General features: G+C 48.6%; 1 protein-coding gene across 1 annotated transcript in view; it reads left to right on the top strand.

Annotated features, from left to right (window-relative positions):
* The window catches only part of exoc3l1 (exocyst complex component 3-like 1), a 93,828-nt gene that overhangs the window by 67,993 nt on the left and 914 nt on the right, over window positions 1-24,921 (top strand). The window contains exons 9-11 of the mRNA XM_070896712.1: window positions 2,145-2,267; window positions 6,836-6,991; window positions 14,475-14,599. Of these exons, the coding sequence (XP_070752813.1) occupies window positions 2,145-2,267; window positions 6,836-6,991; window positions 14,475-14,599 (404 nt within the window). The remainder of the gene's footprint in view (window positions 1-2,144; window positions 2,268-6,835; window positions 6,992-14,474; window positions 14,600-24,921) is intronic.

Below are 24,921 nucleotides of genomic sequence, written 5' to 3'. Positions count from 1 at the left end.
TTCTATGTTTCTATGATTGGTGCCCAGGAGAGTCGAGGGCCCAGGGGCAGCACGGGCCAGCCCACACTGTGATATGTCTGTGCACTAGGTCCGTGCAGCAGAGCTGGTCTCCAGTCATCTTGGTTAATCCTTGCCACTGGACCAAGACCTAGCTCTGTCAAGCCCGTGTGGTGGCTGGTGTCACCTCATGTTAAAAAAAATCCACGCACTGGCATCTTCCACCCTTCAATATGTAGTACGGGAACTGGAATATTAGGTCCTTCATTGAAACACCTATGAACTCATCCTTTTTTGGCGTGGAAGCAAGTCATCCTCGATACAAGGGACCGTCTATGATGATGATGATGGTGCTCCCACAGTGCTATTAGGGAGGGGGGTTCCAGGATTTTGACCCAATGATGATGAAGGAATGGCAATATATTTTCAAGTCAGGATGGTGTGTGTCTTTGAGAAAAACTTGGAGGTGGTGGTGTTTCCATGTGCCTGCTGCCATTGTCCTTCTGGGTGGTAGAGGTTGTGGGTTTGAGAGGGGTTGTCGAGGAAGCCTTGGCGAGTTGCTGCAGTGCAGCTTGTAGATGGTACGCACTGCAGCCACAGTGTGTCGGTGGTGGGGCGAGTGAATGTTTAGGGTGGTGGATAAGGTGTCAATCAAGCAGCTTTGTCCTGGATTGTGTCTCAAATGACATCCTTTGTGACTGTGACGGTGGTAAACTATCCCTCCCCGTCGTTCTCGACTTGTCTGCAGCCTTTGACACGGTTCACCACTCTATCCTTCTCCAACGCCTCTCCACCGTCGTCCAGCTGGGTGGGACTGCACTCGCCTGGTTCCATTCTTATCGATCTAATCGTAGCCAGAGAATCACCTGCAACGGCTTCTCTTCCCACCCCGCATCGTTACCTCTGGTGTCCCCCAAGGATCTATCCCTGGCCCCCTCCTATTTCTCATCTACACGTTGCCCCTTGGCAACATCATCTGAAAACACAACGTCAGTTTCCACATGTACGCTGATGACGCCCAGCTCTACCTCACAACTACATCTTTCAATCCCTGCACTGTCTCCAAATTATCACACTGCTTGTCCAATACTGGATGAGCAAACATTTCCTCCAACTAAATATAGGGAAGACTATTAACTCCGTCATTATCTCCACCACAAACTCCATTCCCTAGCCACCAACTCCATCCCTCTCCCGGGCAACTGTCTGACACTGAACCACACTGTTTGCAACCTTGTTGTTATATTTGACCCCGCGATGAGCTTCTGACCACATATCCACTCCACCACCAAGACCTCCTCCTTCCACCTCCGTAACATCGCCTGACTCTATTGCCTGCATCAGTCCATCTGCTGCTGAAACGCTCGTCCGTACACCTTGTACTTCTAGACTTGACTATTCCAATGCTCTCATGGCTGGCTTCCCATCTTCCACTCTCCATAAACTTAAGGGCATCCAAGACTTGGTAGCCCGTGTCCTAACTCGCACTGAGTCCCGCTCACCCATCACCCTTGTGCTCCCTGACCTACATTGCCTCCTAGTTGAGCAATGCCTTGATTTTTTTAAATTCTCATCCTTGTTTTCAAATCCCTCGCCCCTCCCTATCTCTGTAATCTCCTCCAGCCCCACAGTCCCCGAGATGTCTGCGCTCCTCCAATTCTGGCCTCTTGAGTATCCCTGATTTTAATTGGCCGAGCCTTCAGCTGCCGAGACCCCAAGCTCTGGAATTCCCTGTCTAAACCTCTCTGTTTTCTGTCACACTCTCCTCTCCTCAAGCTTTTGGTCATCTGCCCTAATATCTCCTTATGTGGCTCGATGTCAAATTTGGTTTGATAACTCTCCTGTGAAGCACCTTGAGATGTTTTACTATGTTAAAGGCACTATATAAGTACAAGTTGTTGTTGTTGTATTTAACCCGTGGTGTACCTTCCCTGGGAGTGTTTGATGGGTCAGTTTACAGCGAACTTTAGTCTGTCTTTAACCCGTGGTGTACCTTCTCAGGGAGTGTTTGATCCAGTCAATCTATACAGAAAATGGGAAAATGTTCCATTTCCAGAATATCTTTCATCCCAATAAGTATCTGTAACCATCTTTATGAAGCTCTGTGCAATATTTAATATCAAACTCACTGTAAATCTTCCCTCCAGCCTCATTTCCTCCAACTGGTGTCCGGGTCCTGGCTCTGTGGCCCTGATTTCATCAATACCATCTGTACTGTCATGGACATGTACTACGGACACTTCAGCCACATCAGGGAGCCCATCTTTCAGGTGAGAGACAATCTCCTTATTTCACTCACTGTGCTGCCCACCTCCTCTGCCTAATTTGACTCGACAGGAAAATATCAAAGCTCCGTTTAAGAGATTAGAAGTGGGGCCCACAGCAGAGATGGCATCCAACTGTGCAAGCCAATGGCACTTATTGTTCTACCTAGTGCAACATCACCACCTGCTGGCAGAGATGTGCTATTACATCAACAACATTTACTATTTCCCCTTATCGTTCGTTCATAGGACTACAAATTGCACACCGTCTTGTTTGGAGCGCAAAAGTATTGCCGGGCGAAAAGGATTTGCAGCTGGCAGGAACTTCTGCTTTAGCGCTCCAAGAGGGATGTGGAGCGTTAAATCAAGCGTTACCACTTCCCCTTATAGCACTAAAGGGAGTGAGAGAGGTGGCATCAGCAGAGCGCTAAGCAGTGTTCTGTGCAGCGCTGCCATTTGTATAGGCGCCTTCCCTCGATTAAAGTGAAGGGCCAGTGCTGGGGGGAATGAGTTTTCATGCTGTCTGTGTTGGGCCACGGCACCTACGCTATGTCCATAGCAGCCCCAAGCACTCAGAGAGTGCAGGGCTGAGCAATCACGGGGGCTAAGGAAATCAGGAGGCACCAGACTGGGGAGATTAATAAATGTTGCCCTACCTGACCACCACTGACTTTAAGCAGCGTTCCCCAAGCGGCCAGCCGAGGTGACAGCGTCTCCTGCAGCTACCGTTGTTGACGCCCGGCGATGCTGCAGGGGAAGGGAGCGAATATCGCATCTGGTAATGAGGTGCTGCGCACCAGATGACGTCACGATCTCCGGGGCACAAAAGATCGAGGCGGTAAGTGTTAGCGCCAGCGCAAAACCGCCAGGGAAGTTCACAGGCGTCGGTGAATTCTTCGCACCCGGTCAGTAACCCCTTAGCACCTCATTACCGCCCCCCACAGGCACTAACAGGAGGCACAAACCAGGCCAATTTCTCCCCCATATTTCTTAAAGGTGTAGCAATGCTTAAACAGAAAGTATCATCATCAGTGCCTCTTGTCATGGCCCTGACGGAAACCTGGTTGAGCAGTGATGACACCTTACCCTTAAATGAAGCCTCCCCACCTGGCTATACCTTCCAGCACTTGCCGTGGTGGCGGTGTGGCTCTCATCACCAAATCACACCTCGGTCTGTCCCCCTACGCCTCCAGCACTTTCTCCTCCTTTGAGCATCTCACCTTATTCCATCCCTCTCACCCTTCATTTAAAATTCTCGTTCTCCACCACTCACTCAAGTACCATCACATTTTTACTACTGATATGTCTTCACTACTTACCGCCCTCAATCCTCGCTGATGTCAACCTCCATCTCAATTCATCATGCTCTCTCTCCTCTTGAGTTCACTAGCCTCCTGTCCTCCCTTAATCTCTCCTTCCACGCGAACACCCCAAGCCATATTCACGGCCACCCCCTCGACCTTGCCATTCTCTTGTGGCTTTGTTACTTCCATCATGTCAATTTCAGATAAGGCCATCTCTGACCACTTCCTCGTATCGCTCGCCACCCACATCCTCCTTCCAACCCCCCCTTCCCCAATCCCACCTCCTTCTGTGTCCGTCCCTGGAAAAAAAACTCTCCCGACTCTCTTACAACTACACTTATAAACTCCCAACTGTCCATCCTTTGGCCCTCCATTTACCGTGACATTTCTGCAGCTACCGATCTGCTCAGTCACACCCTCACCACCACCTTTGATGCCCTAGTCCATGTTAAAACAATTACTCTCTCACCCTGGCCGTTGCCCCTGGTACAGCCCTGATCTCCGCCCCCTTAAATCCAATGGGAAGCAGACTTGGCTGGATATGGCGGACAACTGGTTTAGCCATTCACCGCCAGATCTGGCTGGACCACATATCGGGACCTGCTATCGTCTGCCAAAATTGCTCACTATTCCAGAATCATTATGGAATGTAAAGATAAACCCCGGCTTCTATTGTCCACTGCTAACAGTCTTCATAAACCCCTCTCCCCGCTCCCCATAACCCTTGACATCCTTCTCGTTCAAAAATCTGTCTAACGCCACCTTAAATATATTCAATGACCCAGCCTCCACAGCTCTCTGGGGCAGAAAATTCCAAAGATTCATGACCCTCTGAGAGAACAAATTCCTCCCCATTTCCATTTTAAATGGGCGACCCCTTATTCTGAAACTATGCCCCCTAGTTCGAGAGTTCTACATTCCTCCACGAGGGGAAACATCCTCTTTGCATCTACCCTGTCCAGCCCCTTCAGAATCTTTTATGTTTCAATAAGATCCCCTCTCATTCCTCTAAACTCCAATGAGTACAGGCCCAACCTGCTCAACCTTTGCTCAAGGACTACTTTGACTCTATGATTGAGACCATCCATTCGGCCAGCTCTGCCTCTTTCCTTCCTTCTCGCCCACTGGGCCAAACTTCCTCTATGGATCCCCCGTGCCCTAGCCCTAACCTCACATCTTTTTCCAGTTTCTCTCATATCTCCCCTCTTGACCTTTCCGAGCTCATCCTGTCCATGAGACCCACTTCCTGCTCCCTTGACCCGATTCCCACCAAACTGCTGACCACCCAACTTCCTTTCCTGGCTCCCATGTTAGCTGCCATTGTTAATGGTTCTCTCTCCTCAGGGACTGTCCTACTCTCCCTCAAATCTGCTGTCATCACTCCTCGCCTCAAAAAACCAACCCTAAACCCCTCCGTCCTTACAAACTACTGCCCCATCTCCAACCTCACTTTTCTCTCCAAAGTCCTTGAATGTGTTGTCACCTCCCAAATCCGTGCCCATCTTTCCCGCACTTCCATGTTTGAATCCCTCCAATCCGGTTTCCATGCCTGCCACTGTACCGAAACGGCTCTGATCGAAGTCACAAATGACATCCTTTGTGACTGTGACAAAGTCAAACTATCTCTCCTCGTCCTTCTTGACTTGTCTGCAGCCTTTGACACGGTTCACCACTCTATCCTTCTCCAACGCCTCTCCACCGTCATCCAGCTGGGTGAGACTGCACTCGCCTGGTTCCATTCTTATCTATCTCATCGTAGCCAGAGAATCACCTGCAATGGCTTCTCTTCCCACCCCTGCATCGTTACCTCTGGTGTCCCCCAAGGATCTATCCCTGGCCCCCTCCTATTTCTCATCCACATGTTGCCGCTTGGCGACATCATCTGGAAACACAGCATCACTTTCCACATGCACGCTGATAACACTCAGCTCTACCTCACAACTACTTCTCTCGACCCTTCCACAGTCTCTAAATTGTCAGACTGCTTGCCCACCATCCAGTTCTGAACAAGCCATTGTTTTTGGTCCCCGCCACAAACTCCGTTCCCTACCCACTGACTCCATCCCTCTCCCCAACCTCTGTCTGAGGCTGAACCAGACTATTTGCAACCTTGGTGTCATATTTGATCCTGAAATTAACTTTCGATCACATAACTGAGACCGCCTATTTCCACCTCCGTAACATCGCCTGTCTCCGCCCCTGCCTCAGCTCATCCCCTGCCGAAGCCCTCATCCATGCCTTTGTTACCTCTAGACTTGACTATTCCAACGCACACCTGGCTGGCCTCACACATTCTGCCCTACGTAAACTAGGTGATTTGGCCACCTGGCCTCATTTCTCTTTTTGTGGCTCGGTGTCAAATTTTATGTTTCACAATACGCCTGTGAAGCGCCTTGTGACGTTTCACTACGTTAAAGGCACTATATAAATACAAGTTGTTGTTGTTGTTGTAAAGAACTAACACTTAAAACTTACCATTAATTCCATTTCTGTCTATTTAGCTGAGAGGATTTAGCAAAAATTGTAAAGGTACGTGGGGAGGTGGATTGTACTTAGAAATCAAGTTACTTCCCCACTAATACCCTTTCCTCACTTGTACCCCACAGGTTTGTGAGGGAAGTGATCTCAAGGCACTGCCATAGTTAGCCCACCCTGGCCAAGAATAATCTGACTCACAAATGCGTGCACACACTTGCGCGCGCGCACACACACACTTGAGACCACACACTGACACACACACTCTCACATGCACACTTTTACACACGCTCCCATGCACATATTTGCACGCACACTCGCTAACTCACACACACGCACACACACGCGCACATGCTCGCGCGCGCACGCAGACTCGCGCTCGCACACTCTCTCTCTCGCGCGCGCGCACACATTCCAGGGATCACTTGTCAGGAGCGGGAATCTTGGCTATTTTTGATCTTACTGTATTATTGCGTAGCCCAGGGGCAGAGGCCAGCATCCCCATTGCCACCCGCCTGCGATCAGCTGGCTCAGCGCAAACTGAGAATGAAATCTCGGGCCCTCCTGGTGTGAGCATCACACTGGGCAGTGCATTCACCCACCGAGCCATTTGGAGCTTCTTGACTTTTTTGTTGATGTGGAAGATTTTCTGAAAGCGCAGAAGGGGGAAAGTTACATAAGTGGCAACCAAACAATGGAAAGGGTGAATATCCCCGCTGGTGTTGAGCTGACTGTGGTCCCCATACCATGCCCGGGTGCAAGGTGTAATGTCTCTGTGGTGTGCTGACTCCACAGTTCATGCTGTTTGAAGGCCTGCGTCTGGTAATCATCGAGTACGTCCGCACACTGATGCTGAAGAAAATTGTTTGCAAAAGCTCCGCGGACCGAGAGAAGATGTCCAACAGGATGTCCTGTGATGCAGCGCGACTACTGGAACTCTTCAGTGATCTAGTGAGTGATCATTCACTTCATTTATTACTGACAGAACGTGGCCTTAAACGTCCTTGTAATGTATTTGCTTCATGGGTTCTTTGCTGACGAATTCATAGCAACACATTGATATTAAGAACTGGTTGGTTTATCAGCAAAAGGTTTAACAATCACACTACACATTATCAGTTCACCCACCAGGCTCACAACCACCTGCCTCATCGTGGATCCCCCGAACCCAACTGGCTGGGGTTTTATTGAGTCTTGTAAACATCACATGACTGGCTAAGCCACTCACAACTCAACAGCTCTACAAACGTGTGAGCATCCTCACAGATGCATACATTAGAACCCTAACCAACCACACAGTGCAATGCACATTAGCCTTGTGTCCAAAACTCAGGAGGATGGATATTAGCGAGGATCCGTGAAGGTGACATCTCGAAGCCTGTTCACCCATCAGATTCTCGAAGGCAGCAATGGTCTCTCTCTTTCCTAACTAAGGAAGACATGCTCTTTATACCATTTTCTTTTGTGATCCCATTCCTGGTTGTTCGAACCAATTTCCAGAGATGAGAGGTCCCATGCCTTTTCACACCAAACCGATACTTCATACCACTGCTTTTCCCCGAGCCATAGCTTTGTTGTAAACAATGTTTGATGCATGCTCTCAAAGCACCATAATAAAAAGAAAAACTTGCATTTATATAGCACCTTTCACGACCACCAGACATCCCAAAGTTATTTTACAGCCACTGAATCAAATTTGGATATGTAGTCACATTTGTCATGTAGGAAACACAACACCCACAAACAGCAAAATGATAATCTGTTTTTTCAGTAATGTTCTTTGAGAGATAAATATTGGCCAGGACACCAAGGAGAACTCCCCTGCTCTTCTTCAAAATAGTGCCATGGGATCACTTACGTCCATCTGAGAGCAGACAGGGCCTCGGTTTAACGTCTCATCTGAAAGACGGCACCTCTGACAATGCAGCACTCCCTCAGCACTGCACTGAAGGGTCAGCCTAGATTTTTGTGCTCAAGTCCCTGGAGTGGGACTTGAACCTACAACCCTCTGACCCAGAGGTGAGGGAGCTGACACATATTCCAGCAATCCCTGCCCTTACACCGCCCCCTGCTGTGACAAAAAGGCTGTGTTTTAGAAGCTTACATGTTTCAATCTTAATACTTCATGAAGCTCAATATTTCTCCAGCTAGCGTATTTATTTATATTTGCCTATCTTTACAGCACAGTATCCTGGGTCCTGAAATTCATCCTTCTCCAACATTAGCAGCATCATTGTGGGGAAAAGACAGGCTTTGCCAGCACGATTTAGACCAATTCTACATTCCTGATTGTCTTTGTCAGGAACAAGAATAAAGTGCAAATGTATTGATATTCTTACAATCCCTGCTTCAAAGCTCGACAATACTTTTTTTTGTGGCCTCGCAGACTTATTTTTCCCTCCGAGCTAATATTTCTATCGTATTATCTTAAACTGTTTCAGGGTTTATTTTAAATCCAGCAAACCATTACTGCTGTCAATCAGCACGAATAGCTGTGCTACCAACAGGAGGTGCCAGGAGCTACCCTGGAGTGCTCGATACCCCCACCCCCACCATTCCTGGTCACCCTGGGGTGCTCGATACCCCCACCCCCACCATTCCTGGTCACCCTGGGGTGCTCGATACCCCCACCCCCACCATTCCTGGTCACCCTGGGGTGCTCGATACCCCCACCCCCAACATTCCTGGTCGCCCTGGGGTGCTCTATACCACTCCCCCCATTCATGGTCATGCTGGGCAGCAATAGACTATTCAATGTCAGAATGCTGGTGCTGTATGACGATGATATTGTCCCTGAGAAGTGCTGCTGCATTGCAATATGGATTTAAAACTCCAGAAAGCAGCAGAATTGGATGGCCAAAATTCACAACTGCTCATAAGGCTTCTGTTAGGAGGGCAACGTTTGCTTGAATTTCTGCAACATGTGGGCCTAAACAGCCACCAATATTTTATACCCCAATTCAGTGTTTTTTGGGTTGGTGTAAGGCAAGATGTTGTCCACCAAACCATACATATGATTGCCCCCAAACGTGAGTTTTCTTTGGGTTCCATCGATTAACCTTGCAGTGAAGTTCGGGGATTCTCCATCCAGGGTGAAGCCACAATGACGATGAGCTCTCCAGCAGGGTTCTCCACCGCAGGTCCTCGAGAAGGTTCAAAGGGTCCGCCAGAATTGCCTGTTTTTTCTCGGGGCGGGGCCTATCCGGGAGCGGGCCCTTATTTGGGTTGAGGGACTGATCGCGGGGGAAGTAGCAGTCGGACAGGGACGGAGCAGCTCAGCGTCCTGTGGGGCAGCATCAGGTAGATGCAGGGGGACAGTGCGGGCTTGGCTAAGGTGCCAGGATCCCTGGCTGTCTTTGAGCAGCTGACTGGCTTCATTGGGCTGGGCCCTGGTTACTCAGTCTGGGCCCCAGGGCCCAGATCTTAGACCCCAAATCATTCCCCAGACCCTAAACCCTGTTCCCCAGGCCCTAAACCCCATTCCCCAGGCACTAAACCCCATTCCCCAGGCCCCAGGCCCCACCCCAGTCCCCGTTCCCTGCACCCCCCCCCCCCCCAGGCCCCAGCTTGGTAACCCTCTGAACCCATTACCGGGAGGCTTTGCACGGCAATGCAGCCACTCCTTGGCCTGCCCGGAGGTTCTGCGCCTGCAGCATTTCCAGAATATTCTGCTGTCATTAAAGCCCAGTAACTGAACGTGTGACTGGAACTCTGAACCGGCCCCCACAGACGTCTCCCTCCCCACAGACTGGGACAACAGGGAGTCCGTGGAATTTTTATAACGGGAGGGGGGTCCTCAGAAGCAAGAAGGTTGTGAGCCCCTGATCTACTGCACATCACAGCCACAGAGACAGGCACCACGTATTGTGCAACAGCAATAGGTATCTGGGGCTTTGCACACTCCCTCATTCCCTCTGACCAGTATCCATGGATAGCTTACAAACTCCTTGTGTATATCATCTTACAACAAGTCTGTCGAGTCCAATTTAAATCCTTTCATCGGTCTTGCATTAGATAACAATAACATTGCTCTTATCACAGGAATCAGTCCGGAATAATAGCTCTCTGCTTGCAGACTCCCTGTCAGATTTTCATTTGTTTGCCCAATGTAAAATTTGGTATCCAATTGTTTCCGATATCATATAACCCCTTTCTGGATCTGATGTAAGTAGAAAAACCCCCTATACCTATCGCCCCGAAAATTGCGATTGGAGGCTTCCTGCGGGCGGACACCTCGGACCAAAATTTGTTTCTCGAAAGTACCTGATGGTCCCGGAGGAAGGGTACACTTGCGCTCTGAGGCCTCCATTCACAGCCCAGAGTGTAGGCTCACACATCCTGGGAACGTAAGCGCAACCTGCGATCACATGGGCCTGGAACACCAATCACCATGGAGTATTCTTATTGATAATAGTGGGAGCTCCATTTGTACGAGCTCCCATTACTATCATAGAAACATAGAAAATAGGAGCAGGAGTAGGCCATTCGGCCCTTCGAGCTTGCACCACCATTCAATAAGATCATGGCTGATTATTCACCTCAGTACCCCTTTCCCGCTTTCTCTCCATACCCCTTGATCCCTTTAGCCGTAAGGGCCATATCTAACTCCCTTTTGAATATATCCAATGAACTGGCATTAACAACTCTCTGCGGCAGGGAATTCCACAGGTTAACAACTCTCTGAGTGAAGAAGTTTCTCCTCATCTCCGTCCTAAATGGCTTACCCCTTATCCTAAGACTGTGTCCCCTGGCTCTGGACTTCCCCAACATCGGAAACATTCTTCCTCCATCTAACCTGTCCAGTCCCGTCAAAATGTTATATGTTCCTATGAGATCCCCTCTCATCCTTCTAAACTCCAGTGAATAAAGGCCCAGTCGATCCAGTCTCTCCTCATATGTCAGTCCAGCCATCCTGGGAATCAGCCTGGTGAATCTTCGCTGCACAGCCTCAATAGCAAGAACGTCCTTCCTCAGATTAGGAGACCAAAACTGAACACAATATTCCAGTTGAGGCCTCACCAAGGCTCTGTACAACTGCAGTAAGACCTCCCTGCTCCTATATTCAAAACCCCTAGCTATAAGGCCAACATACCATTTGCCGCCTTCACCGCCTGCTGTACCTGCATGCCAACTTTCAATGACTGATGTACCATGACACCCAGGTCTCATTGCACCTCCCCTTTTCCTAATCTGCCGTCATTCAGATAATATTTTGCCTTCGTGTTTTTGCCTCCAAAGTGGATAACCTCACATTTATCCACATTATACTGCATCTGCCATGCATTTGCCCACTCACCTAACCTGTCCAAGTCACCCTGCAGCCTCTTAGCGTCCTCCTCACAGCTCACACCGCCACCCAGTTTAGTGTCATCTGCAAACTTGAAGATATTACACTCAATTCCTTCATCGAAATCATTGTATACTGTAAATAGCTGGGGTCCCAGCACTGAGCCCTGCAGCACCCCAACTAGTCACTGCCTGCCATCTGAAAAGGACCCGTTTATCCTGACTCTCTGCTTCCTGTCTGCCAACCAGTTCTCTATCCACGTCAGTACATTACCCCCAATACCATGTGCTTTAATTTTGAACACCAATCTCTTGTGTGGGACCTTGTCAAAAGCCTTTTGAAAATCCAAATACACCACATCCACTGGTTCTCCCTTGTCCACTCCACGAGTTACATCCTCAAAGAATTCTAGAAGATTTGTCAAGCATGATTTCCCATTCATAAATCCATGTTGACTTGGACCGATCCTGGCACAGCTTTCCAAATGTGCTGTTATTTCATCTTTAATAATTGATTCCAACATTTTCCCCACTACTGATGTCAGGCTAACCAGTCTATAATTCCCTGTTTTCTCTCTCCCTCCTTTTTTAAAAAGTGGTGTTACATTAGCTGCCCTCCAGTCCATAGGAACTGATCCAGAGTCGATAGACTGTTGGAAAATGATCACCAATGCATCCACTATTTCTAGGGCCATTTCCTTAAGTACTCTGGGATGCAGACTATCAGGCCCAGGGGATTTATCGGCCTTCAATCCCATCAATTTCCCTAACACAATTTTCCGCCTAATAAGGATATCCTTCAGTTCCTCCTTCTCACTAGACCCTCAGTCCCCTAGTACTTCCGGAAGGTTATTTGTGTCTTCCTTCGTGAAGACAGAACCAAAGTATTTGTTCAACTGGTCTGCCATTTCTTTGTTCCCCATTATAAATTCATCTGAATCTGACTGCAAGGGACCTACGTTTGTCTTCACTAATCTTTTTCTCTTCACATATCTATCGAAGCTTTTGCAGTCAGTTTTTATGTTCCCGGCAAGCTTCCTCTCATACTCTATTTTCCCCCTCTTAATTAAACCCTTTGTCCTCCTCTGCTGAATTCTAAATTTCTCCCAGTCCTCAGGTTTGCTGCTTTTTCTGGCCAATTTATATGCCTCTTCCTTGGATTGAACACTATCCTTAATTTTCCTTGTTAGTCACGGTTGAGCCACCTTCCCCGTTTTATTTTTACTCCAGACAGGGATGTACAATTGTTGAAGTTCATCCATGTGATCTTTAAATGTTTGCCATTGCCTATCCAATGATTTAAGTATCATTTGCCAATCTATCCTAGCCAATTCACGTTTCATACCATCGAAGTTACCTTTCCTTAAGTTCAGGACACCAGTCTCTGAATTAACTGTGTCACTCTCCATCTTAATGAAGAATTCTACCATATTATGGTCACTCTTCCCTAAGGGGCCTCGCAAAATAAGATTGCTAATTAGTCCTTTCTCATTACACATCACCCAGCCTAGGATGGCCAGCCCTCTAGTTGGTTCCTCGACATATTGGTCCAGAAAACCATCCCTAATACACTCCAGGAAATCCTCCTCTACCATATTATTACCAGTTTGGTTAGCCCAATCTATATGTAGATTAAAGTCACCCATGATAACTGCTGTACCTTTATTGCACGCATCCCTAATTTCTTGTTTGATGCTGTCCCCAACCTCACTACTACTATTTGGTGGTCTGTACACAACTCCCACTCGCGTTTTCTGCCCTTTGGTAATCCGCAGCTCCACCCATACAGATTCCACATCATCCAAGCTAATAGCCTTCCTTGCTATTGCGCTAGTTTCCTCTTTAACCAGCAACGCTACCCCACCTCCTTTTCCTTTCTGTCTATCCTTCCTGAATGTTGAATACCCCTGAATGTTGAGTTCCCAGCCTTGGTCACCCTGGAGCCATGTCTCCATGATCAATGAGAATACCCCCAAAAAACACAGAAACTCAACACAATAAATAAAAAACATACCTCACATGTTTAAAATTAATTGCAATTTAATTTAATTAAATGATTTAGAAAAAAAATTGAAATTTTTTAAAAATATGTTTTAATAGGGATAAAGATAAACTTACCCTAGTGCACAGGGTTTTTAATATAAAAATTAATTATAAAATTAAATTTTTCTATGTTTTAAAACTCTTACGCTGGTAAAAGTAAGCTATGCACCTGCTTTTACCAGGCGTAAGAGTTTGAAGCTCATTCGCTGGGCAGGAGTTGGGCAAATAGCCCAATCTCTCCCGCGAATGTCCTTCTCCCGGGGATCTAATAAATCAGCTGTTGCACACCAGAGCTGGGGGGACGATAACGAGTCATTGCGCATGCGCCGAGCTCCGATTCAGATCCCGGGAAATCCAGCCCTATGTCGTTATATTCAGCAATTCAATGTGACAAATAAAAATAAGGGAATAATTACTTGTTCATAGATCATAACAACTTGCTGCGTGAAAAGATGTTTCCTTATGTCACTTCTGGTTCTTTTCCCAATGACCTTAAATCTGTGTCCTCTAGTTACCAACCTGTCTGTCAGTGTAAGCAGTTTCTCCTTATTTACTCTATCATGATTTTGAGCAGCTTTATCAAATCTCCCCTCAACCTGCTCTGGTGGAAGGAGAACCACCCAGTTTCTCCAGTCTCTCCACATAACCAAAGTCCTTCATTATACATTTCAATCACTACTTCTTTAAGCTTAATATTTTGCTACCTGGCTTGTTTATTTGTATTTGCCTACCTTTGCAGCACAGTATCCTTGGTCCTGAAATTCATCCTTCTCAACATTAGCAGCATCATTGAGAGGAAAAGACAGGCTTTCTGAGAACACGATTTAGACCAATTCTGTCCATATTACTGTTTTATCTTTGTAAGAAACAAAAATAAAACATATCGATATTCTTACAACACACACATAAAGACTCACACATGTACACACAGACACATAGTCTTCAGATTCAGTTAGTACTTTTACTGAACCAACTTGTAAGAAATCTTACAAACTGTTCAGCCCTCCTCTGGTCCCAGCGAAGGGTTAAAAATGTTGGGGGGCTTACATGTGACATCGCACCGTACCTGCTCCTGTGAACTCATCTGTCCTTCTCCTGCCTGCAGGGATTGGTCGAACCCGATCGTCTGACCAATGTGATTTCCTCCGTGTCGGAGCTCATCAAGCTGAAGGACACCTCCCTCCTCAGCCTGGAGGTATCTTGCCTGGTGACCAATTATCCAGATATCAGGTAACTCTCCCCCCAGTATATGAACTGTGCCCCTCCTCCACACCTCCGCCTCCAACAGAGAAACTACCAGGAGCAATAATCTGCTGATTAGGAGGCTGATTTGGAACCTCACCCCCAGACCCTGTGGCTCATTGGCTAGGCGAACCACCTAAAGAAAGAAAGACTTGGATTTATACAGCGCCTTTCATGACGTCTCAAAGCGCCATACAGCCAATGCAATACTTTTGGAGTGGAGTCACTGTTGTAATGTGGGAAACGCGGCAACCAACTTGCGCACAGCAAGCTCCCAATAACAGCAAAGTGATAATGACCCAGATAATTTGTTTCAATGATGTTGATTGAGGGATAAATACTGGTCAGGACACTGAGGATAACTCCCCTGCTCTTCTTCAAAATAGTGCCATGGGATCTTTTACGTCCACCTGAGAGCAGACAGGGCCTCAGTTTCATCTGAAAGACGGCACCTCTGACAGTGCAGCGCTTTCTCAGCACTGTTAGGCACTGAAGGTACTCCCACAGTGCTGTTAGGGTGGGAGTTCCAGGATTTTGACCCAGCGACGATGAAGGGACAGCGATGTGGGGGTGATTTTAACTTTGGCCGACAATGTAAAACGGGCGCTATCGGATCAGCCGCCATTACACAACTCTCCTCAATTTAATTTCCATTGGCTTCAATGGAAACTAAAAATGAAAAAAATTTTCCCAAATTTTCAAGTCTTTCTTCCCATACATATTTCATAGAATTCAATGGAAATCACCAAGCAGGAACGAGCCGATTAGCCAACCAGTCCTCCGATCCACTGCAGCAGTAAGATTGAAATGGTGCCTTGTAACCTGCTGCCAACCCTCTGGTGCCTGCCTCCACTGCCTCCTTGTGTACAGTAGTGGTACTTAGCCTCCGCTACAAGGTTGCAATGAGGCTGATGCAGCGCCAAAGCCCTGCCTAGTGGCTGTCATTGAGCACCGCGATTCCATTGTCATATTGATGGCCCGAAAATTGAGGCCGAGAACCAGCATTTACCGCATCCCCGGGAGAAGGACATCTGCAGGCGAGATTGGGCTATTTGCCCAATTCCTGCCCAGCAAATGTCCTTCAAACTCTTTCACCTGGTAAAAGCCTACTTTTACCAGCGTAGGAGTTTTAAAACATAGAAAAATTAAATTTTATCACTAATTTTTATATTAAAAACTCTGTCCATTCAGGTAAGTTTATTTTTAACCCTATTGAAACATATTTTAAAACATTTCAACCAAATGTTTTTTTTCTAAAACATTTAATTAAATTCAATTTCAATTAATTTTAAATATGTACGGTGTTTTTTTAATTTATCATGTGTTGTGTTTCTGTGTTTTGGGAGGGTTATTCTCATTGATAGTAATGGGAGCTCGTACAATCGGAACTCGCCATTATTATCGATAAGAATATTACATTGTGATTGGTGTTCCAGGCCCACGTGATCCCAGGTTGTGCTTACGTTCCCGGGATGTGTGAGTCTAATGCTGGGCTGTGAATGGAGGCCTCAGAGCGCAAGTCTGCGTTCCTCCGGGACCACCAAGTACTTTGGGAATAAAACTTTTGGTCGGAGGCGTCCGCCTGCTGGAAGTCTCCAACTGCAATTTTCGGGCCGATATTTAAGGTCTGATTCTATAGTTGGGCGCCACTCACAGGGAGCATTGGCCAGGGAGTCACAGGTCTGTGGCAAATGATTTCACCAGACAGAAAATCAGGCTGTGTGGGCCAGTGATTTCCCAGTCAGCTCCCTGCGAGCACAGATCCATACTGGAAGCATCCGACTGTGGGACCATAACCATCCTCTAAAGGTCCAGGCACAGAACTGTTGAAAATGACCGCTGTGGCAGCACTGAAACAAAAACACAATACTGCGGTTGCTGGAAATCTGGAATAAAAACAGAACATGCTGGAAACACTTAGCAGGTCAGGCAGCATCTGTGGAGAGAAAAGAAAGAAAGACTTACATTTATATAGCGCCTTTCACAACCACCGGACATCCCGAAGCGCTTTATAGCCAATGAAGTACTTTTTGGAGTGTAGTCACATAGAAACATAGAAAATAGGTGCAGGAGTAGGCCATTCGGCCCTTCGAACCTGCACCGCCATTCAACAAGATCATGGCTGATCACCCACCGCAGCACCCCTCCCCCCACGCCCCCTCCGCACCCCCCGATCCCCCAGCAGCAAGGACCACATCCAATTCCTTCCCGAACACATCCAATGAACTGGCATCAACAACTCTCCGCGGCAGGGAACCCCACAGGCCAACAACTTCCCGAGTGAAGAAGTCTCTCCCAATCCCAGCCCCAAACAGCCCACCCCCCATCCCAAGAGCGTGCCCCGCCCGGCTCCGGACCCACCCAACACCAGGAACACTCACCCCGCACCCAACCCGCCCCGTCACTGTTGTAATTTGGGAAACGCGGCAGCCAACTTGAGCACAGCAAGCTCCCACAAACAGTAATGTGATAATGACCCGATAATCTGTTTATTTTTGTTATGTTGATTGAGGGATAAATATTGGCCAGGACACCGGGGAGAACTCCCCTGCTCTTACATGGTTGTGGTCTCAATCTTGATCAAGGGATCAGCTCCACACAGCACGGTGCTTTTACCCCTCTGAGCCACTTGGTGTGGGGGGGGGGGTGACAGGAAATAGATCTTATACCAGCCGCTAGGGTGGTTCATCTTACATAGGAACAGGAAATAGTGCCGTGGGATCTTTTACATCCACCTGAGAAGGCAGACGGGGCCTCGGTTTAACGTCTCATCTGAAAGACGGGAGGGAAACAGGGTTAAATTTTCAACTCGATGACCTTTCTTCAGAACCGGAAGATGTTAGAGATTTTTCATTTTTAAACAAATCCAGAGCCGGGGGGGAGGAGGGGGGTGAGGGGGAGGGGGAGGGGGAGGAAAGAACAAAGGGGAAGGGAAAGGGGAAGGAGTGATATGGGAAGCCTTCTGTTACAGCAGACTCAGAATAGTATAGAATCACACAGCACAGGAAGCCGCCATTTGGCCCATTATGCCTGTGCCAGCTCTTTGAAAGAATTATTCCCACTCCTCTAATCTGACCCCATTACCTTGCAGATTTCTCCTTGTCAAGTACATGGCCAGTTCCCTTTGGAAAGTGAATCTGCCTCCCCCACCCTTTCAGGCCGTGCATTCCAGATCACAACAACTCGCTGCATGAAAACATTCTCCTCGTTTCTCCTCTGGTTCTTTTGTCAATTATTTTAAACCTGTGTCCTCTGATCACCGACCCTCCTGCCAGTGGAAACAATCTATCCCCATCTACTCCAGTGAAACCGTTGATAGAAAGCACGATGTCGCTGATTCTCTCTCCACATCTGCCCGTGGAGACTAGCATGAAGCAGCGGAAGGATTTTCAGGCTGATTGACAGGCTGTGACATGGATGCTCCTTCCATGCCTGTACCCATCATTATACCATCCACTAGGCTGGTTCATCCTACACAGGAGGGTATTATGGGCTCCCACAACCCATGCAATGAGCCAGGACCACCCACACTCGGGATGCAAGTATCCAATTGGAATTCCACCCAGAATCCGGAGCCGCAGATCCGGTCTGTTGTGTATCTGTAAAGCATGCACTCCCATGTTCCGCCACCAGGGAGCGCATCCCCTGAAGTCCCAAGGGATCTCAGCATCCCTTGGGAGCACTGTATATAAGCCGGCCCCTCACTTTGGAGTGTCTTAATAAAGGCTGAGGTCACTGTTACTTTAACCTCCCTTTTTGCAGTCTCATCTGTGTTAGGAACACAATAACTGGCGACGAGGATACGAATCCAACACAAAGATGCAGCAAACTGTGGGCATCCTGGAGAAGTTCTCGGAGGGTGAGTACTGGGAAGCCTATGTCGAATGGCTAGACCAGTACTTTGTAGCCAACGAGCTGGATGGAGAAGGAAGCACTGCAAAAAGGAGAGCGGTCCTCCTCGCGGTCTGCGGGACACCGACCTACAGCCTCATGAAGACTCTTCTGACTCCGGTGAAACCCACAGATAAGTCATATGAGGAGCTGTGTACACTGGTTCAGGAGCATCTTAACCCGAGGGAGAGCGTGCTGATGGCGAGGAATCGGTTCTACACGTGCCAGCAATCTGAAGGTCAGGAAGTGGCTAGCTACGTCGCCGAGCTAAGGCGACTTGCAGGACAATGTGAGTTTGATGACTACCTGGAGCAGATGCTCAGAGGCTTTTTTGTACTGGGCATTGGCCACAAGACCATCCTACGAAAACTTTTGACTGTAAAGACACCGACCCTCAGTAAGGCCATTGCGATAGCACAGGCGTTTATGTCCACCAGTGATAACACCAAACAAATCTCTCAGCACACAAGTGCTAGCAATGTTCATAAATTAACTGGAACTGTGTTTGCGAGCAGAAATGTACAGGGCAGAACCCACGAGTCTGCAACTGCCAGCAGGCCTCAGGTGACCCAGATGACTCAAGGTCCACAACAAAGGATGAATGCAAGGCAATTCACATCTTGTTGGCGTTGTGGAGGCTTCCATTCAGCCTATTCATGCCGCTTCAAAGGATATGTTTGCAAGAGCTGTGGAACAATGGGGCGCCTCCAACGAGCTTGCAGACGGGCTGCAAGCTCTGCAAAACCTGATAACCACCACATGGCAGAGGAAGATCGGTCCATGGTGGATCAAAGCAATTTTGAGCCTCAGAGAAAGGAGGCAGATGCTGAAGTACATGGGTTGCACACATTTTCGACGAAATGTCCACCTATAATGCTAAATGTAAAATTGAATGGCTTACCCGTAGCCATGGAACTGGACATTAGCCAATCCATCATGAGTAAAAAGATGTTTGAGAGACTGTGGTATAACAAGGCACTCAGAGCAGCCCTGAGCCCCATCCACACGAAACTGAGAACGTACACCAAAGAGCTTATCACTGTCCTTGGCAACGCCATAGTCAAGGTCACCTACGAGGGCACGGTGCACGAACTGCCACTCTGGATTGTTCCGGGTGATGGCCCCATGCTTGGAAGGAGCTGGCTGGGTAAAATCCGCTGGGATAACATCCGAGCGCTATCACATGTCGATGAGGCCTCATGTACCCAGGTTCTTAACAAATTTCCTTCCCTTTTTGAGCCAGGCATTGGAAAGTTTTTCGGGTGAAGGTGCGGATCCACTTGGTCCCAGAGGCATGACCCATTCACCACAAGGCGCGAGCGGTACCTCACATGATGAGGGAGAGAGTGGAAATCGAGCTGGACAGGCTGCAATGCGAGGGCATCATCTCCCCGGTGGAATTCAGCGAGTGGGCCAGCCCGATTGTTCCAGTACTCAAAAGTGATGGCACGGTCAGGATTTGCGGCAGTTATAAAGTAACTATTTATCGTTTCTCGCTACAGGACCAATACCTGCTACCTAAGGCAGATGACCTATTTGCGACGCCGGCAGGAGGTAAGACGTTCACCAAGCTCGACTGACTTCGGCCTACATGACGCAGGAGCTGGAGGAGTCTTCGAAGGGCCTCACCTGCATCACCACGCACAAGAGACTGTTCATCTGCAACAGATGCCCATTTGGAATTCGGTTGGCAGCAGCAATATTCCAGCGAAATATGGAGCGCCTACTTAAATCGATACCACGCACGGTAGTTTTTCAGGACGACATATTGGTCACGGGTCGGGATACCGTCGAGTACCTACAAAACCTGGAGGAGGTCCTCCAGCAACTGGATCGCGGGGTGCTGCAGCTGAAGAGGTCGAAATGCATCTTCATGGCAACAGAAGTGGAGTTTTTGGGGAGAAAGATTGCGTCGGATGGCATTCGGCCCACAGACACCAAGACAGAGGCTATCAGGAACGCGCCCAGGCCACAGAATGCCACAGAGCTGCAGTCGTTCCTGGGACTCCTCAACTATTTTGGTAACTTCCTACCGGGTTTAAGCACCCTCTTAGAGCCCCTACATGTGTTATTGCGTAAAGGTGAGAACTGAGTGTGGGGAAAAAAACCAAGTAATTGCTTTTGAGAAAGCCAGAAACATTTTATGCTCCAACAAGCTGCTTGTATTGTATAACCAGTGTAAAAGACTTGTGCTAGCATGTGATGTGTCGTCGTACGGAGTCGGGTGTGAATTACAACAAGCTAACGTTGCAGAGAAGTTGCAACCTGTCGCCTATGCCTCCAGGAACTTGTCTAAGGCTGAGAGGGCCTACAGCATGATTGAGAAAGAGGCTTTAGCGTGTGTGTGTGTTCGGGGTAAAGAAAATTCATCAGTACCTGTTTGGCCTCAAATTTGAGCTGGAAATCGATCACAAGCCCCTCATATCCCCGTTTGCTGAAAACAAGGGGATAAATACTAATGCCTCAGCCCGCATACAAAGGTGGGCACTTGCACTATCAGCATATAACTATACCATCCGCCACAGGCCAGGCACCAAGAACTGTGCGGATGCTCTCAGTCGGCTACCATTGCCCACCACGGGAGTGGAAATGACACCGCCTGCAAACTTGTTGATGGTGGCGCAGCCCGCAGACTTGTTGATGGTCATGGAAGCATTTGAAAATGATAAATCACCTGTCACGGCCCGCCAGATTAGGACTTGGACCAGACAAGATCCTCTGCTGTCCCTAGTAAAAAAAACTGTGTACTGCATGGGAGCTGGGCCAGCATCCCCATTGAAATGCAAGAGTCAATCAAGCCGTTTCAGCGGCGAAAGGACGAGCTGTCCATTCAGGCAGACTACCTGTTGTGAGGTAACCGCGTAGAGCTACTCAAAAGGAGCAGGGAGACGTTCATCTCGGATCTCCACAGCACACACCCAGGTATAGTAATGATGAAAGCGATAGCCAGATCCCACGTGTGGTGGCCCGGTATCGACTCTGACTTTAGAGTCCGGTGTACGACAATGCAGCATGTGTGCTCAGTTGAGCAACGCTCCCAGAGAGGCACCACTAAGTTTGTGGTCCTGGCCCTCCAGACCATGGTCGAGGATCCATGTCGACTATGCAGGCCTGTTTCTCGGTAAAATGTTCCTGGTGGTGGTGGATGCTTTTTCAAAATGGATTGAATGTGAAATAATGTCGGGAAGCACCACCACCACCACCATTGAAATTTGCCACCCACGGCCTGCCTGACATACTGGTCAGTGACAACGGGCCATGTTTCACCAGTGCCGAATTTAAAGAATTCATGACCCACACTGAGAGCAAACATGTCACCTCGGCCCCGTTTAAACCAGCCTCCAATGGGCAGGCAGAGCGGGCAGCACAAACAATCAAACAGAGCCTTAAACGAGTCACAGAAGGCTCACTCCAAACCCGCCTGTCCAGAGTACTACTCAGCTACCGCACGAGACCCCACTTGCTCTCAGGGCTGCCCCCGGCTGAGCTACTTATGAAAAGGCTACTTATTAAAACCAGACTCTCGCTGGTTCACCCCAACCTGCATGATCAGGTGGAGAGCAGGCGGCAGCAACAAAAAGTAAAAAATGGTCGCGCCACTGTGTCACGGAAAATTGATCTGAATGACCCTGTGTATGTGCTAAACTATGGACATGGTCCCAAGTAGATCGCGGGCACGGTGATAGTTAAAGAATGGAGTACGGTGTTTGTAGTCAAACTAGACAATGGACAAATTTGCAGAAAGCACCTGGACCAAACAAGGCTGCGGTTCGCAGACTGCCCTGAACAATCCACCGCAGACACCATCTTTTTCGAGTCCACAACACACACCCAAAGGATCAACGACACCACCCCGGACCAGGAAATCAAACCCATCATGCCCAACAGCCCAGCAAGGGCAGGCTCACCCAGCAGCCCTGCAGGGTCAACAACACGCCAGCCCAGCGAGGGCACAGCCAACACACCAGAACAGACATTTGTACCGAGGCGGTCCACCAGGAAAGAAAGGCTCCCGACCGCCTCACCTTGTAAATAGTTTTCAATTTGACTTTGGGGCAAGAGTGATGTTGTGTATCTGTAAAGCATGCACTTCCATGTTCCGCCACCAGGGAGTGCATCCCCTGAAGTCCCAAGGGATCCCAGCATCCCTTGGGAGCACTGTATATAAGCCAGCCCCTAAGGCCTGTTCCTCACTCTGGAGTGTCTTATTAAAGCCTGAGATCACTGTTACTTTAACCTCCCTATGTGCAGCCTCATCTGTGTTAGGAACACAATACGGTCTGCACGCGCTGGGATGTCTGGAGCAGGGATCAAACCCTGCACTTTCTGACTCAGAGGCTGAAATGCTATCACTGAGCCAAAGGCTCCCTCCACAGCACGCAGTCGAGAAGTGACTAACCTCGGGCTGTGTGTGACTCAGCTTCAGCTCAGTCACTGTGTGGAAATGCAGCTTTAAAGTCATTACATGGTTGTGGTCTCAGTCTTGATCAAGGGATTGGGCCTGCACCTTCCTGTGACCTGTATGGTTCAACTCCACACAGCATAGAAACATAGAAAATCGGTGCAGGAATAGGCCATTCGGCCCTTCGAGCCTGCACCACCATTCAATAAGATCATGACTGTTCATTCACCTCAGTACCCCTTTCCTGCTTTCTCTCCATACCCCTTGATCCCTTTAGCCGTAAGGGCCATATCTAACTCTCTCTTGAATATATCTAACGAACTGGCATCAACAGCTCTCTGTGGTAGAGAATTCCATAGGTTAACAACTCTCTGAGTGAAGAAACTTCTCCTCATCCCGGTCCTAAATGGCTTACCCCTTTGGTGCATTTACCCCTCTGAGCCACTTGGTGTGGGGGGGGAGGTGCGGAGAGGGGGAGATGGGAAATAGATCTTATACCAGCCGCTAGGATGGTTCGTCTGACATAGGAACAGGAAATAGATCGTTTCTTTGTTTCAAATTGGACAGAACCAGTGAGGTGTGATCCAGATCATCAGATCGCTGACTCGGTATCCTGCTAAGTCATTGATGCAGTCAGGAGCAGCGGTCTGTGGCGGAGCGGAATTCCGACTCGCCCACACTTACACCAGAGCTGCGGCTCAAGGATTTTTGTGTCCCTCCCTCATTTTGAGTATCGCTGTCAGCAGACTGAGAGGAGAAAGGGCATCGGGAACAAACTGTCTAAAAAGTCTCCTGAGTAAATGTGACTGATGTGACATACCCCTCCCTCTTAGTGCTGGGTTCCTCCCGCGTGGACACTTAAGATTTTGGTCATGTTCCAGACAGTTTCCTGCACTTCCGATTCCTACACTCCCTGCCCCTCCCCCCACTCCCCACCCCCGCCCCCCAGCTCTGCTTCGCTGCCGATTACTCCGGGCCGGTCGGTGAAATCAGACGCCAGTGGGCGATGCCAGGAAGTGCGAAGTACGAAGCGTGACAGACAGGAAGTGTGAGCAGACATGCCGGGGCGGGGGAGGGAGGCGTGAAATGGGTCACGGGCAGCAGCACAAAACGGGTGATAGCCATTCGGCGGGCCCGCTTCACACCCTGACCGAGCTGTTTCTCCATTCCCGGCTCTGGACATCGGGCTGCTGATTCGCTGGCGCCCATTTTACGCGACCTCCCCAAGGCAGATTTCACCCCAGTCATTTTTACTTGTGAGCCTCCTGTGGTACTGCTCATTGCAAGTCACAGGACGCATGGTTTGATAATGGGGAATATTATACCTTGTAATCGAGCATACGGGCATGTGTCCCTTTAAGGCTACAAGGTTCGTGAGTGGTGGATTCACATCGAGCTCTGGTTACAGAGGAGAACCCTGGCATTGAATGATGGTGCAGGCTCGAAGGGCCGAATGGCCTATTCCTGCACCCATTTTCTATGTTTCTATGTTTGATTGGCAGGCTAATTAAATTGTCAGAGTTGTTTTGGCCTATTGTTGGAGAGAGGGAACTGAAAGCTGTAGGGCAGTTTGGGCTGGAAATTCGGTTGAGGGTTTCGAGAGGTGGTAATGTCAGGTGGTGGATAAATTTTGTGGTGGGAAATGGTTTGCGTCGGCAGCCAAAAAATTCAGCATGTGGGCCCTGAGAGTGGGGCAGGACGCTAAGGGAGGCTCCACACTTATCTTGGAGCGCTAGGCCGGGTGAGCAACTGAATATCCCGTGCTAAAGAGCCGGATTCGTCGCACCCTAAGAGCGGCCTCCCTGGAAAACAATTCGACACAAAAAACAAAAAACACTCCCTATATATTACTCACCCCAAATAAAGTTAAATCGCAAAAAGGATTTAAAAAACAATCACACTTCCCTCATGCAGTCATTCCTTCGCTCAGTGATGCCGGGACAGCTCTGTACACCAGCTTTCTCTGACGGGGTCACTAAGGGACGCTACGGGTTCAGCGCAAAACAAATTTTGAAAG

Source organism: Pristiophorus japonicus, chromosome 13 (genome assembly GCF_044704955.1).
Source record: "Pristiophorus japonicus isolate sPriJap1 chromosome 13, sPriJap1.hap1, whole genome shotgun sequence".
Lineage (NCBI taxonomy): Eukaryota > Metazoa > Chordata > Chondrichthyes > Pristiophoridae > Pristiophorus > Pristiophorus japonicus.
Note: the sequence above shows the minus strand (reverse complement) of the source record. Positions and strands in the feature narration are given on the sequence as shown.